Genomic DNA, 17,257 nt, shown 5'->3' with positions numbered 1-17,257 from the left:
GGAAACGAGAAAAGGAGGAAAAGAAACAGAACCTGCACAAAAATAAAAGAATTCAGGTCTAACTTTGATCCAAATTCTTGTAGCAAAGTTGATTCCACAACGAACACTCATTTTCAAGTTCTTTTGAATGACCAAACTTTTGTCTAAATGTTGCAAATCTCTTAGCTGTGAATCTTAAAACTGACTTACACATGATGTTACATATCTGGATAACAAGCTTTTACATGTACTAGGACTGAGTCCAATATAAGCAGAGAGATTCTGCTTTTATTTGTAGTTGCTTAATAAAATGAAAGGAAACTTCAAGCTAGAAACTAGAAGTTAACAAAACTACTATGCACCCCTATTCCCCAATCATAGTGCTTATTACATCTAAAAGCTATTGTATGTCCTTGAATTTATAATTTCACAGTAGAGCCTTAGGCCCCAATAATACACAGACCAATATCAATGAAAAGAAACAAACTATGAGCAGTAAAAACAATTTGAAATCTTCATCCTCAGAGAAGAACTGCTGCTGCATAAAGAAGCTGGCTCCAATTGTTTAGAAATCCAGAACTGCGCCAATGATTGAAACGTGCACCTGATTGCTCGCTGTTTTGAGCCGATGGTCTTCACATACCTCCACAAATGTACAGTTAATTTCACTTTTTAAGTGGAAAGGAAGATTTAAAAGGAGAAAATTATATGAGGTTTTTCATCCTCACATAATCAGTGATGCGTAAAGAAGTTGGTTCCAAGTATCAGGTAGTCCGGGAAGACACCAATGGCTGCAGTCTACACCGGGGTGATTGCCGCTGTACATTGATGGATGAGCATCTTTCCTTAACTGGGATAGAAACGTGATATCGAGGAGGTAAACTGGTGTCTTCATCCTATTTAGTACTTTGTTAACTACAACAGCTGATGCTGGTGTACCTGCTGGATATGTTGATCCATCTAATGGTATTTGCTCTGAGTTACAATTCTTTTGTGATGCTCCCCATTCCTGACCCCTGATCAAGATACAACAAAATATGAATTTTGAGCTTCTGAATTAGTAAGCATTGCGTATTACATTTTCTAGGTTACCAATCAATATTTATTTTTAAGTGACCTGATTGTGTAGCTAATTTTTACCACGTTTGTGCATAGAACTTATACTCTTATGAGAATATGGAAGGTAAATACTTTTGAGCAAATGAAGAGGATTAGAACTTACATATAATGAGTTGGAGAAATGCCCTGGAAGTAGACTTTGGTCTTGGAGGAGTCAACATATCTGTCAACCCATCTTGCCCAAGTAGTTAGACCCTTGTAAAATGCCATCAAACGGTCCATATCTTTTGATACCTTCGATCCATCTTGTACATAATCCCATCTACAAAAAAATTATGATTCGGTTAATATAATCTTTTTCACACTTCTTTACCATTTTGATTCTTTGTTGTTCAATGAGAATGAAATACATTATATGGAAGAAATCTTCTATATATATATTTTTTTACATTTGGTGAAATAACTTCTAAATGTGATTTGCATATGATAATTATTAGGAGTAGTAGGTTAGTACCTCACTTAACAATTGTGATTAAAAAATTGACTAATGCACTGTGCGAAGCGCGGGCATATTTACTGGTATATATATAAAGTAGGGTCATAGACCCGGTGATGTGATAGCCTCTTAGATCAGAAAATACATTTATCTTTTTTTTCCCCATGTTTTTGGCCTTTTCTTCTTAGTTTTTTGCTTTATTTATTTTAATTTAAGATTCTAAAAAATCGTATCTTTTCGGCTCCATTAATAAACGAAACAGTCGCATCCCCACGAGTGACTGTTGCAACGTTTCGTATTCCTCATTTACTGAAGAAGAGAACCCCTACAGTCTCTGCAGTAATAAATCAACCACAAATTTAGATGTTCAACAATGCAAAATGTGAAAACAAATATTTGCGTCCGTGTAAAAATTAACATAGGCTTCCGGCAATGGCGCGGCTTTTCCTCCAGGTTCTTTTTCCTTTTTTTTTAATATATAATGATGTACACAATTATTTGCAAAATATGTAAGCACATTACATTGAAGCACAACTCTATATATTCATCAGTGGGGGAAAAGTTTTGAAAAAGCATTATTTGACTCTCTAATTAAGGACAAAAACCAAACATCTAGTAAATGTACAGAGAAAGAAAAATTATTTATTCAAGATATATTTATCTAAATAAATATACATGTAACACATAGATAACAAAATAAACTAGCCATTGTAAAATTTCTCAAAAAAAAAAAAAGGGAAATTGAAAATTTTGAAGACGACAATTTGACATTATTTAGATTTAACAATGGAGAAAACTTTTGAAAAATTATTATTTGAATCTCTAATGAAGGACATAAACCGAACTATTAAATGTGCAGAGAAAGAAAAATTATTAATTCAAGATATATTTGTCTAAATAATATACATGTAACCATATAGATAACAAAATTAAAAATAAATTAACCGTTGAAATTTTAGCTCTAAGGGCTATCTCAGAGACCGTGATTTTACTATAATATGTTTCTTTTTTTCTTTTGGCCACTTATTTGATCAATAAATGTATAAAGATGGACCTTTTATAAAATCATAAGATTACTTATTTATCAGTATTTTGATTCATTTGTATAGCCGCACTAAGCGCGAGTACATTTCCTAATAATTTATGTATGTGACAAACATTATTGATCTCTTTTTTAGTGTCTTAATATATTATAGATTGTGTTTTAAACTATGTTGCTCGGACTCTTCAAAATTGTGGATAGATATGTGTCGAATCGTCCAAAAGTAATGTATTTTTAGAGGATTAGACACGATAATATTATTGGAGAGTTCGAACAACATACAGTTTAAATTGCTTCACGGAAAGATAAGAAAAAAATGGAGGAAGGAAGATTGTACGGTTGAGAGTTGCCCTTGTGAGTCCACCAATGCCAAGAATTGAAAATTAACATATCCATTCCTTTCCAAGCATCACCTTGTTGAATGGAATCCAATTTCAATACCCTTCCAATATGCTCTCTTACTATATCCACAAGATAAGTGGTTCGATAAAGGAATAAAGTAACTCCATAGTCCTGCGGGGAAAAAGATATAAGGCAACTAAAAAAAGTGCCAATGTATATCAAAAGCTAGAGTGTAACACCCTTATCTTTTTCATAATATGAGTAACATGGCAACAAAATTGTCAGAAGCTTTTATAGCAAAGCTGTGCATTTTATTGTTAGGTTTGAGCTTTTATTAGTATATGTGGCTAAGGCGAAAGGTGAAGATACTTATGCTGCGACAACCAAAAAAATCACAATAAAACTAGCCTTCAAAGATTGGACCTACCAATGATTATGGCAATGTTCTGGCCAGGTAACACCACAGGTTGATAATTATTTCTCTTGTACCATTTTTTTTTTTTTTTTGCTGCATTTATGGTTTCTTGTAATTACAACAACAACAACTGGATAATAAAGTTGAAGATTGAGTAAGTGTAGTGCAGATGGCACATCGACAAGTAGATAGTATAAGGCGAAAATTTCAAAGCTGTTGCGAAAGAATTTGTCGAAGTGGTGGAACGAGCTTTCCTATTAAAAGCTGCTAGGTGAATCCCTAAAGTAGATTAGTTCGATCAGCAAGACCACATGATGTTATCAATAACTAGGTAGTCGGATCCTCCAATGAGGTTCAGTCGCGTTTGTTTGAAGTTCTCAAGAATTGAATTTGCAAACTCAGTTTGTGGCTTTTCCAAAAATTGTCTGTTTGGGACTGTTATGGTTTGAAGATGTGTTAGTTCAGTTTTTCAAAAATTTTGAGAACTCCAAAATTCAGTTTTGAAAGTTAAGTTTGTAAATCTTCAAAAGAAAAAATTAACTTTCGTTTTTCCCCAACAATTGAATTTTCAAACTCAGTTTCTGAGAATTTTCATAGAGATTTGTCATTCTCTTTCCTCGGTAAAAGAAAGAGAGAGATTGGGAAATAGTAGCAGATTGGAGGATATGGAAAAGGGTTAAGCATGTCTTTCACTTGTTCACGGGTTTACTGATATTGAAGACATGACAAAACCAAATAAAATTCTTTTTTGTCTCCTTTCGAAGTATTTTCTTGAAAGTCTAAAAAGTCAACTTTCTTTTTCCCCTTTGTTGGACTAAGAACAAACACTGGTCTTTTGCTACCACAATTCTCAATCTTTTTTCCATATTTTGTTTGTAGTATTATATTAATGGTTGCCGTCACAAAAATAAAAAGCTTTTCTACTGTTTTACATCTTAGTTGGATCTTGGCTGTTCCCTCCTTCAAGATTTGCCTAACGGATGATATAGAATTGAAGATAATTAATTTTCTCCTTAACAACTCCGTCTTTATCTTGTACTACTGATTGCATTCTCATATTATCAAAAAAAATGAGAGGGAAACCAAGGCAGAGCATGTGAGAATATACACTTATGTATGTATGCATGTGTTTTTGCTTTAAGATGAGACTTTAAGTTATACTCCTATACAAAGGCAATATATAAAATATATATATTTTATTATTAATATAATTTTACTTATTTTAATAGTTTAACTGTCATTTTATAAAGTTACTAATTATCATAGAAATGTATTCATGATTGTGAACATACTTTTCATGTTGCTAGTATTTAGAATATAGACTCGTTTGTTTATAGATTATGTTGTTATTTAAAAGATGAAGATTTTCTAACTAGAGGTAAGTCTGAATTCTATACCCCTTCCACTTGCTATTGCTTTTTTATTTGATGGTTTTCCTTCGTATCTGGAACCTACCGGTCCCATTAAATTTAATTTCATACCACAAAGGCTCCATTAAAAGATAAAGCTCTCTTTATCAGAAATTTTATTTTCGGATTTTCAAGACTTTTAATTAAGTGAATTTTTTATTATTGTCGGATTTTCAATAAGAGACCTTTAAGGATGAATCACTTACTTTTGCTATTTCATATTAATAGATTCTTTTTTCACAACATCATTATTGTCGCAACAACCAACATCATGATCCACTACCACTACCTTTATGATAACACTTAACGTAGATAATTCTTTTAACTATTGAATTCACCATCAACAAATGATTAGAAAAATCATTTTTGTCATAAATAAAATACTTTCGAATAAAGATGTTTCACACCCAATCGAATACAGTTAAAACACTGTAGTAGAAGATTGTTCTTTTCTCTTATCCTTTTTCTTCTCTCACTTGAGTTTATGCCAAAACAACGATGAATTAGCATAAACTCAATTTTTTTTTTTTCATTTCTCCATTCAGTTCAACAACGACAAGATAAAAGAAGCAGTTTTCAATAGACCTTTTGGGGGATATGAGATAACCATAACGGATGCGTCGGAGGGACGTCAAGTGGTTGATATTATCCCTCCAGGACCAGAACTTTTTGTTTCCGAGGGCGAATCTATTAATTTTAAGTTCTTCTTCCTCATATCTTCTTCCACAGAGTAAATAGCAGAAAAGAAAACAAGAAAACCAAATACACACACAAAGAGACAAAGAAGAGAGCAAAAGAGAGACGAAACCTGAAATGTTACAGAAGAAAATGACTCCTTCCGAGAAATAGCAGTCTTGGCATTGGGCACCGACGCATGAATCATACAAGCCAAAGAATTCCACATGTTCAAACTCAACGAGTCACCAATAAACATTATTTTCTTTCCTCTCCATCTCATCAAGAAATCTTTTCCATTAAACCTGAAACACCAAAATCCACAATCACCAAAACCAAACAAATTTCTTTAAAATAAGAAAAAATCTATTAAACCGTCACACAATAACTACGCCTTAATCCCAAACAAATAACACTGGTTATGAAAATTTATCATAAATTGACTAGCTTTACGCTGACTATCAATTTACGACAACTTTCATCTTTTAACCGGATTTGAAACAAGCAACATGATAAGCTCACACAGGCGGAGTATTACTAAACCATAGTATTAAACAGAACAAAAACTTCTCTGTTTCTTCAAAATGGCGGACACAAAATGTGTTGCAAGTCATATTGCAGACTAAAAGGTTTGGAAGAAGAAGTGAAAAGGGTACCTGGGCAAGTTACAAGAATCAGGTTTCCAAGCATATTTGAGGTATTGCTTATCAGGTCTACCATATTTTTGGCAATCAAATTCAGGGTCAATGAAAGGGCAACTTTTGGAATCATAAAGAGGAAAAGAAGGGTCAATGACCCATCTACCTAGAAACAATTTGCACCTGCTACTGCTTACTACTCCTTTGTTTTTCCAACTAAGGCCACTAACATTTTGTACTACAAGCTCTGCTGTGCCAGTGTGCAAGAACAGAGAAATAATGCTAAGTAAAAGCAATTGGCTCCACTTAACCATCTTTGGCTTTTGTTTTTTTGGTGTGGAAATAATGGGGGGAACTAATGAGGGACTTGTCTGCAAGCTTAGTACATTGTCCTATATATAATACTACGACCACAACATACATAATACAATAATTATTATTTTTTCTATTATTTTGGTGTGTGTGTTGGTTGGGCCGGGGGGTGGGGGGGGGGGTTGGTGTTTGGTTTCAAGGTGAAGTGGTATCTGGATATTCCTGGTTAAACAGATCACATGATGAAAGCTAAAAAAAAGAGGAGTGATATCGATTTCTGACATTGAGTTGGAAAATCTTGATTAGATTTGTATCATTTTATCAAGTCTTCGGGTAGAAATAGTGGGGGCTTTATGTTTTGGCTCTTTGCAGTTATATTTATTTTTCTCTTGGAATAGTGTTCTTTACAGAGTAATTCCGTGGGCTCTATTAATTAACTAGACTTTTTTGTTTAATAGAGACATGTGGTGGTACTCCGAATTCATAGTTCTCAAATTTTGACTCCGTCCCTGAGTTCGGATTCCACTATCATTAGTTAGAGTTACAAATTCAAATTCTTAAATTGAAGAATTTTTCAGTAGAGAGAACATTTACCTCTTAGTAGGCACATGAATTTGATTAGTCGGATCGATATATTTAGGAATGTCAACGCTTAAACAAAAAAGGTGCATATATCAGTTTTTGATTGTTTTTTCTTGCAAATAGTTTACAAGAGTAAGAACACCTAACTTAGCAGCAATGACTGCAGTACTTCAAACTCTTGGTACTGATTTGTCCTATTGGGGTTAATAATTGAAATTAAATCAGTTACCCATAAATTAGTAGTTTACAAAGATCAAATTCAGATATCTTAAAAGTTTCATAGATTATTAAAAAGATAATCTTCTCATTTAACAGCATTTTATTTAATTCTGAAGAAGCAAAATGGGATCATTTTGGAATATCATGAATATAGTTGTTGGTTTATTTGGTTTGCTTATCAATTATTAGAAGTAGAGATTCTAATTTAGTGGAATTGCTTAGTCGGATTATTCCCTCATCAAAAAAGGAAAAAAGAAAAGCAAATGGTTACTTTATTCCTTTATGCTCAACTGATACTTTATTTAAGATCAGTAATCAGTATCGCTAGTCCACGTTCTTAATTAAGATTCATTTATTCGTTTCTTTTTTCTTTGGGGTGCATTAATTGTATTTTAAAGATTTATTAGTTTCTGGGGAGTCCGAAACTTTTTTAACCCAAAAGATAACTTTTGGAATCAAACTAATCCTTTAAAAAAAAAAAAAAATAACTAGGCTTCACGCACAGAATCTGTACGTGAAATCCTGTTTCCCCCGACCCCAACCTTTATTCTTTGAAAATCAAACTCAAAATTAAGCTTTTCTCCGTACTTTGACCGAAGATTAGTCACGTTTCAAAACACCGGAATATAAATATTTTATATAGAACTTAATATTTTTTTAGCTTAAAATAATGTTGGCTCATTACATCAAGTATACATATATGTTTGGATCGTCGTTTTAGGGGTTGTAAAGTGCCTCGAAGTAAGTTTGGAAACTTGTTATCTTTAAGTTTTTTTTCGTACTTTGACCGAAGATTAGTCACGTTTCCAAGCCTCGGAATATAAATATTTTCTATAGAACTTAATATTTTTTTTAGCGTACAATAATATCGGCTCATTACATCAAGTATACATATACATTTGGATCGTCGTTTTAGGGGTTGTAAAATGCTCCGAAGTAAGTTTGAAAACTTGTTATATTTAGGTTTAAGTGTCATATTTTATAGGGTTTTGATTAATCTCTTTTGTTTTACTCCCAAAGCTATAAAAGTATTTTTCTGGTTCAAGAAAGATAGAAAAGAAAAAATTACTCTGCTTTGTATTTGGTTGCTTTTTTCTTTTATGTCTTTTTATTTTGTTATTGTATTGTGTAATTCGCACCTTTTGAATGTGCAAAAATATATATAATATTTAAAAATAATTCATCCAATACGAGAGGTTCATAATAACTGAAAAATATTTCATTCCATTAGCAACGAAATACATTGTTAAATTACAATATACTTTAAAAAAAAATCAAGTTCTAGACACTCTTCTACTTCCAGATGTACTGCCACCACGAGAGTTTTGCCCACATGAACGCTTATCATGACCAAATTGCTTACATGTCGAGCACTTGTGAGAGTAAGTCTTTTCTCTAACATCCATTTGATTGGGAAAATGGGTTAGGTTGTTTTTTCCCAATTTACGGATATGCTCCTTGTTCGCAACCATAGAAAACGGCGCGGCTGGCCAATAAGCTTGATTACCAAGGGGATGGAATTGGCCGGAATATGCTTTAAGGTAATTTACGACCTTATATTCCCCCGCCACATAATCAGTTACATTTCTGGCCATTCTCTCAAAGCACTTGACTGCATGAGAACATGGCATGTGGTACGTTTGCCATGTACCAGAAGTGCATGATCTAATACGCTCAGTAACGATATGTTTGTTTCCTTCTTTACCGTCATAATAACCCGTTATAACTTCATACACTCGTTGAATGACATCACACTCGGTCATGCGGTGACCCCCTGCTTTTCTTCTATAGTGCTCCATCTTTTTGTAGGGCTTTGGCATCCATGTTCCGTCCTCGGCTAATATGGCTCTAGCCTGCCTTGTCCTATCCGCAAATCGCTCCACGACCTGCTTGAAAGTTAATCTTACCATTGTGGTGACAGGTAGTCCCCGAGCAGATTTGAGGAGTCCATTGAAAGACTCCGAGCTGTTCGTTATGAGCATGCCCCATCTCCTTCCTCCATTGGCATAAAGCGTCCATTTTTCAACTTCTAATTTCATTAACCAAACATATGCCTCTTCACTCACTTCCCTTAGCAGCTCCATTTTTGCAGCTTATTTTCTTTGTTGATGTTGCATCGCAGCCCCCCCACATCAATTTGTTTACAGTGTCATTTCCAAACTTTGTTTACAAATTAGCCTTTAAGTGCCTTAAACGATATCGATGGTAAGCATGTGGAGGCTGCCACCCTTCCAGAGTATGCATATTGTGCAATATGCCTTTATGACGATCCGATCGTACACATATGCCCTGACGACCCCTAATAACATGAGTCTTCAGATGAGTCAAGAACATCCCCCATGTCTCGTTGCTCTCGTTGGCGGTAATTGCGAAAGTAAGAGGGAATATTGACCCATTAGCATCCATACCTATTGCAATTAGGAGCTTGATGTCATATCGGCCATATACATGCGTCCCATCTATCGATATCACATTCCGGCAGTGAGCAAAACCATCAATACTTGGTTTGAATGCCCAAAAGACGAAGTCAAAAATTCTACCCTCTAAAAGCCGCCACTGTACAATAGTGCCAGGATTAGCATATTGTAGAGCTGCCATATACCCCGGCAACGCCCGAAAAGAGGATTCTCAAGTTCCAAAGATCATCTCAAAAGCAAGTCTACGCCCGAGAAATCTTTTTCTCTTGCTTATGGTTTTACCATATTTGGAGTGGACTATGCTAATACAAGTTTTGATAGGCATCCTGCATAAGTTTAAACAAACAACATTTAGCAATGATATTTTAATTGCTATGAGATATATAATGTACTAGGTCAGATAAGTTACCTTGGAGTTTCCTCAATGTCTTTAAGTAACACATGAGCAATCAGGTTTATATCTAAATTAAAATGATCTACTCGACTTTGTCCTATATCACAAGTGTGCTTTGGGTGGAATTTTGTGATTTCCCACAGACCATCAAGCTTAACAATTCCCCGAAGCAACCACCGACAGCCTTGAGTCTTTCGCTTACAAAGCAGCCTCCATACCGATTTGTTTGAGTCATCAACCTTAAAATCCCTCATATCCTTTATATAATAAATTTTGACAGCCTGTTGCAACACCTTTTTTTTATGTGAACATCATTCCCTTTGCAAGGACACATTCATCAGTTATGAGATTTTTTTGTTCAATCCACGTTTTTTTGCGACTTTGATCATCATCTCTTGTGAAGACAAATGCATCCTCACGACCTTGTAGACTGTCAAGATATGGAATATAGTCAGAATACCACTGCCCATAAGTGTTAACTTGACTGGGTTGTTCTTGAGGGATCTCTCAGGGAATCTTTTCAACATACATCTCAAGAACATTAATGACGACTAAATGTTTATATTCTTCTGGCGCATTCAAATAATCCCTCAAAGAATCATCATCATTGATATAATGCATACCATAAAGCACTATACCATGAGAAACTGATTGTGGATATCTGCCTGTTATAGAGATTTCATACTCATCTGGACTAATGTTCAGTTTTTCATGTATGTAAGTGACTAGTGATTCATAAGACATTTCAAGTGGACATTTAACATGAACTTTTGGTCTTTTATTGTAACGAACTGTACTGTTGTCATCAAGGATAATACCATCTCAATATAGTGAAACCCTAACTGATGGAATATCTTGAGCCATTTTTTGTATGAAGTTTGATTATTATTTTTTTGAATGACTTAAGAGAGGTTTTTTTGAATGACTTAAGAGACTTAAACTTATGAAATGGATGAGTTTTTACCTCGTCCAACATTCTTCTTAAATAGATTCATATTGACCCCTATTGCGCATGGAAATGTTGCGCAATAGTCACTATTTTCGTCATTTCATGCATTGTATTGTCAAATCGATCCTTTATGTGTGATAAAAAAGCTGAAATTGACATGCATGGCGTGTAGTCAAATCAAGCATGGGGTATAAATACACTTGTATTGCGCATTGAAATGTTGCGCAATATGAATTAATGTCTAATAAAATAGTCAAATAATGCATCATTGTATTGTCAAATCGGTCCTTTATGTGTGATAAAAAAGCTGAAATTGACATGCATGGCGTGTAGTCAAATCAAGCATGGGGTATAAATATACTTGTATTGTGCATTGAAATGTTGCGCAATATGAATTAATGTCTAATAAAACAGTCAAATAATGCATCATTGTATTGTCAAATCGGTCCTTTATGTGTCATAAAAAAACTGAAATTGGCATGCATGATGTATTGTCAAATCGGTCCTTTATGTGTCATAAAAAAACTGAAATTGGCATGCATGATGTATTGTCAAATCGGTCCTTTATGTGAGATAAAAAAAAAACTGAAATTGGCATGCATGGCGTGTAGTCAAATCAAGCATGGGGCGTAAATACAAGTTTACAACCCCTAAAACTTAAAGATAACAAGTTTCCAAACTTACTTCGAGGCACTTTACAACCCCTAAAACGACGATCCAAACATATATGTATACTTGATGTAATGAGCCGACATTATTTTACTCTAAAAAAAATATTAAGTTCTATATAAAATATTTATAAACATGACTAATCTTCGGTCAAAGTACGGAAAAAAGCTTAATTTTGAGTTTGATTTCCAAAGAATAAAAGTTGGGGTCTCTGTGCTTGAAAGGACCAAAGTGTAAATTTACACTTTGGCCCTTTCACTCACAGATTTTGTGCGTGAAGCCTAGTTTTTTTTTTTTTTTAAAGGGTTAGTTTGGTTCCAAAAGTTATTTTTTGGGTTAAAAAGATTCCGGACTCGTTTTTGGGCACAAGGGAAGTAGTTCTAGGTAACAGCCTATTTTAGGCTGCCTATGCTATAATCTCTTATGTGGGGTGTTGGTTGTTTTATAGGACAATTACTTCAACTGTTTTCTGGATTAAATGCAAAGGTAACTGTTGAAAAAGTAAGATATATCAAAAAAATGCAGTAAATGCTTGTTTTCAACTCCAACAACATTGGATATAAGGTCCAAAGGCCATCTAGATAAAGTACATAAACAAATTATAGTAGTAGATAAGAATTTCAACAATTCTTTCTGCTAGAAGAATGAAGTGGGTGAGGTTTGATAAAAACCAAGCGAGACTGGAGTGCAAATTTCAACTGACAAAATAATACTAGGTAACTTTTTTTTATCTATCTAAATTTTGATGAACAAAATTACTTGATATCTATACTAGTGATAGGTATTAGGTTTTCACTAAACAAGTCAAGATGCAGAGTTGACCTGAATACTATCGTTATAAATAAAATCTTTCCGCTAGAATAAGATGCTTAAATATATCACTACTAAAAAATCTCTATTTTTTCACTGAATTTCCCACTGAAAAATGTTCAGTGGCTATTTCCTACTGAATGTCGGTGGGAAAAACCTAAATAGTAGTGTTTTCACACGGAAAAATTAGAAAGTTTCCTAGCATTTCAATGGGAACATATTTCCACCATGTGTTTTCCCAGTGAGCTGATTCGGTGGGAATTGATATGGGAAAATTATGTTTTATAGTACAAATTTTCTACTGAATGTCGTTGGAGAAAACCTTTGTTTCTAGTGGTGTATTACTACAAAACAATAGATAGAGCCCGTTTGGCTTAGCTTATAAGTTGCTGAAAACAGCTTATAAGTTGTTTTCAGTTTTTGTGAGTGTTTGGATGGTCAGCTTATAAGCCATTTTGTGTTTAAAATAAGCTTAAAAAATTAAGTTAGCCCATTTGACTTAGCTTAAAAAAACAGTTTAAGCTGGAAACAGTTTATAGTCTCAAACATTGGACACAAAAATATACTCTCTTTTGCCGCTTGGAATTAATAAATCCGACAATTTTGTTTCTGGTGAATAGTAGTTTTACGCTAGTCGTTTATTTTACTTTTTGTTTGTGGTACATCAAAACGGAAGTGGCTCCCCTCCAGTACCAATCCTCTCCATTTGCTCCAGTGGTGCATTATAATTCTGACATCTGTCACTTTAAAAAATCAATGGACGAGATTATTTTGATTAACTAACACTACTAATTAGTCTTAACCAGAGTCAAGTAGTCTCTTCCCTTATTTCTTATGCTTCCTCCTAAATCCTCGACTAAAACTAAATTACAAATTAATGATATCATAGATTAAAAAAAAGGGCTAGCGGTAGCGGCTAAAATTTTTAGCGTTTCTGGTTCTTCTAGTTTCTCGAAGATTAAGGAGGAAGCATAAGAAATAAAGGATGGGGTGGTGGGAGGGATTAGAGAGATTACTTTGACTGTGGTTAAGACTAATTAGTAGTATTAGTTAATCAAAATAATCTTGTCCATTAATTTTTTAAAGTGACAGATGTCAAAATTATAATGCACCACTGGAGCAAATGGAGAGGATTGGTACACAATTATAAGATCAGAGAACACGCACGCCTCTGACCAGCTCTTTTCATTCCAGTTTTAGAATTAAACACCCCGATGGATAATATATTTCGTCATTTGTAATAAAGAACATCGGATTAACTTGTATGTAGTTTTCTTCATTAGGTTTAATTATCTATATTTTGTTTTAGAACTATTCATCTAAATTTGCTTTACTTAGAGTTTTGTTAAATCAAAACTTAACAAGTAAAATTGAGGGCAAAAGTCTGTATTAATTTTATTATTAGTCACCTTTTCGCTGATTATTCTGATAATCTTTTACATGAGTACCTTTTATTATTTTGCTTTTAACAGTTCACATTCGATTTTAACAATGCCAGTTGAATTAATTAGCATTTTTTGCTTTTCTCCAGTGGAAATTAATATTTTAATGACGGGTAGAGAATCGACGAATATTTTTGAATAACTACCGTGCAATGAAGCATCTTCAATAGTCTATTCCTCGTAGAATTTATTTATGGAAAGAAAAACGTTTCAGAAAAATACGGCAACATGCATTTCATGGAGATAAAACCAAAGAATAAGACAACGAAAAATCATGAATGGAATATTTCCAGTTGGTGACTATCTTCTTGGTGCCTCCAATCAAAAATAGGTAACCAAATGGCAGACTTTTCTTATCATATTCATATGTGTCTACTACTATAACACTAGCCATGTGTTTATTTGTGGATGGTCCAACCCTATTCTGTCAATTTTACATTCCAAAATATGTCTTTGACCTGCTTCATTCATCTTTTGACATGATTAAACTAATTTGATCAATATTTTAGATGAAACTTCTCTTTCAAACTGCATGTGATTCGTCCGTAAGTTGAAAAGGGGTATGATTTATTATAAATAAATTAAATATATTTAATTTTTCATATAAATTAAGTTTGAACAGAAAATTGTGAATAATATTACAGTTGCTATAATTATTAAATATGCATATATAGAGCGAATAAAGGTTACCTTTAATATTTGATGAGATTCGTAACCCAAAAAAGAGCTTTTTATTCGAGTGAATGACTCATCAGTCCTCTAGAAAAAGACCATATGCTTCAGTAATTCCTAAAAATGTATAGTAGTTTAGGATAATTACGAAGCATCTTTGTTTGGCAATTGTTCAAAGTGGCCAACGAATTATGTATTATTCCATGCAAATTAACCCTCAATTATTAAAGGAGAAAAGATTGCCAAGTAAAGATTTCGTAACACATAAAGCAACTATGACACTTGAGAAGAAAATTGATTATTGGATTAAGATGGCAATTGATTATTGGATTAAGATGGCAATTGATTAAAGCAAACGTGTATTTGATATCGTTTTTTGCTATAGAATACATGTTAATGTCCTAGTGGGCTTGTATTGACACGTGCAACCATTTGTTAATGTACTTTTGGCTAACAATTTCACCTAGTATTGATAATAATGAGCCCGGAACCAAAATGGCCTAATAAAAATCCAAGTGAATCAAAATACCCTCAAAAAATTTTTGGTACAAAAGTACTTTTAGCGCAGTATTTTACTGCCCTAAACAATATTTCTCTCTCCTCTATAGCGCAGCAAAATGCTGCGCTATAGGACTTCCTATTTTCCCAAAACAACCTCTTATTACATTTTCACACTTTTTTACATACATTCGCCGTATATTAATCATGTTTTGAGACTCCGAAACTTCAATATTTTATATAGAACCCTACTTATTTTTGTACGATTAATAAGGTAGGCTCAATACATCAAGGATACGCAAAAGTTCGGATTATCATTTTAGTGGTTGAAAAGTGCTCGAAGTCCATTTTTGTTTGAAGACTTGTAGCCGTTAGCTTTACGTTATTTATGTTTTAGGGTTTCGTGTTATTTTTAAATTAATGCTTAAATTTATTTCGAATGTGTCGCGTTTTTTTTTTTTTTTTATATTATCAATTTAGGATGTGACACTACAACAACAACAACAACATACCCAGTGAAATCCCACAATGTGAGGTCTGAGGAGGGTAAAGTGTACGCAGACCATACCACTATCTCGGAAGACAGGGAGGCTTTTTCCGAAAGACCATCGGCTCAAGAGAAATCACAACGAGAAAGGTTAGATAAGCACAAGCAGTTCAAAGCAGAATGCAAATGAAACTAAAGAAAGCGAATAAGTCAGAATAAAGCAGTCTGAAAAGAAAAAGGGAACAGTAGCTACCACAGATAAATAAGATAATCGAAGTACAAGAAACCACATATAGTAGCAAGAAACAAAGGGCAATAGACTATAGATCGAAACAACGACTACCTACTAGCGTTCTACCCTAATCTGAGTCCTCCAAAACCTCCTATCTAGGGTCATGTCCTCGGTAAGCTGAACCTGCGCCATGTCCTGTCTCAGCACCTCTCCCCAATACTTTTTCGGCCTACCCCGACCTCTTCTGAAACCATCCATAGCTAACCTCTCACACCTCCGCACTGGAGCGTCTCTGTCTCTCCTCCTCACATGCCCAAACCATCTCAGCCTCGCTTCCCTCATCTTATCCTCCACTGATGCTACTCAACCTTATCCCGGATATCTTCATTCATAATCCTATCTCGCCTGGTGTGCCCACACATCCATCGCAGCATTCTCATTTCCGCAACTTTCATCTTTTGGACATGACAGCTCTTGACTGCCCAACACTCTGCCCCGTACAACAAGGTCGGTCTCACAACCACTTTGTAAAACCTGCCTTTAAGTTTTAGTGGCACCTTCTTATCACACAGCACTCCTGAAGCAAGCCTCCATTTCATCCACCCTACGCCAATACGATGTGAGACATCATCATCAATAACCTCATTTTCTTGTATAATGGACCCGAAATATTTGAAACTTCTTTTCTTTGGGATGACCTGGGTACCAAGCCTCACTTCCACGCCAGACTCATGTGTCACGTCACTGAACTTGCATTCCATGTACTCTGTCTTGGTCCTACTCAACTTGAACCCTTTAGACTCCAGAGTTTGTCTCCAGACCTCCAGCTTAGCGTTCACTCCGCTGCGTGTCTCGTCGATCAAGACTATGTTATCTGCAAATAACATACACCATGGCACCTCACCTTGAATTCGCCGCGTCAGACAATCCATCACTAGAGCAAATAAAAATGGGCTAAGAGCTGATCCTTGGTGCAACCCATCTCCACTGGGAAGTACTCCGAGTCTCCTCCCACGGTCCTTACCCTGGTCTTGGATCCCTCATACATGTCCTTGATCGCCCTAGTGTACACTACAGGTACACCTTTGGCCTCCAACCATCTCCATAAAACCTCTCTTGGCACTTTGTCGTAAGCCTTTTCTAGGTCGATGAAAACCATGTGCAGGTCCTTCTTCCTCTCGCTATACTGCTCCACCAGTCTCCTCACAAGATGGATGGCTTCTGTAGTCGAGCACCCCGGCATGAATCCGAACTGGTTCTCTGAAATGGGCACGCCTCTTCTCACCCTCATCTCCACCACCCTTTCTCACACCTTCATAGTGTGGCTTATCAGCTTGATCCCTCCATAGTTGTTGCAACTTTGAATATCACTTTTGTTATTATACAAAGGGACCATCATACTCCACCTCCATTCATCAGGCATCTTCGCCGTCTTAAAAATAACATTAAACAATCCAGTCAACCACTCCAAACCTGCCCTGACCGCACTGTTCCAAAATTCCCCAGGGATCTCGTCAGG

General features: G+C 34.9%; 1 protein-coding gene across 1 annotated transcript; it reads right to left on the bottom strand.

Annotated features, from left to right (window-relative positions):
* Positions 1-118: 118 nt before the first annotated feature.
* On the bottom strand, positions 119-6,679 carry LOC132621490 (protein trichome birefringence-like 38). Its single transcript, XM_060335778.1, has 6 exons — positions 6,074-6,679; positions 5,551-5,722; positions 2,914-3,089; positions 1,202-1,360; positions 708-995; positions 119-612 (listed from the first exon to the last, which is right to left on the bottom strand). The coding sequence occupies exons 1-6, from the start codon at positions 6,367-6,369 to the stop codon at positions 501-503; spliced, it is 1,203 nt and encodes a 400-aa protein (XP_060191761.1). The 5' UTR covers positions 6,370-6,679; the 3' UTR covers positions 119-500.
* Between the last annotated feature and the right edge of the window lie 10,578 nt (positions 6,680-17,257).

The sequence above is a fragment of the Lycium barbarum genome, chromosome 12 (genome assembly GCF_019175385.1).
Source record: "Lycium barbarum isolate Lr01 chromosome 12, ASM1917538v2, whole genome shotgun sequence".
NCBI lineage: Eukaryota > Viridiplantae > Streptophyta > Magnoliopsida > Solanales > Solanaceae > Lycium > Lycium barbarum.
This window is presented reverse-complemented; position numbering and strand designations above follow the sequence as displayed.

Bases quoted from the DNA above. Each gene is read 5' to 3' on its own strand.
- LOC132621490 (XM_060335778.1), bottom strand. From the start codon at position 6,369: ATGGTTAAGTGGAGCCAATTGCTTTTACTTAGCATTATTTCTCTGTTC. The intron at 3,090-5,550 runs GTTTCGTCTCTC...TTTTCCCCGCAG, and splicing joins TTTCTTCTGTAACATTTCAG to GACTATGGAGTTACTTTATT. The intron at 1,361-2,913 runs GTACAATCTTCC...ATTTTTTTGTAG, and splicing joins CACAAGGGCAACTCTCAACC to ATGGGATTATGTACAAGATG.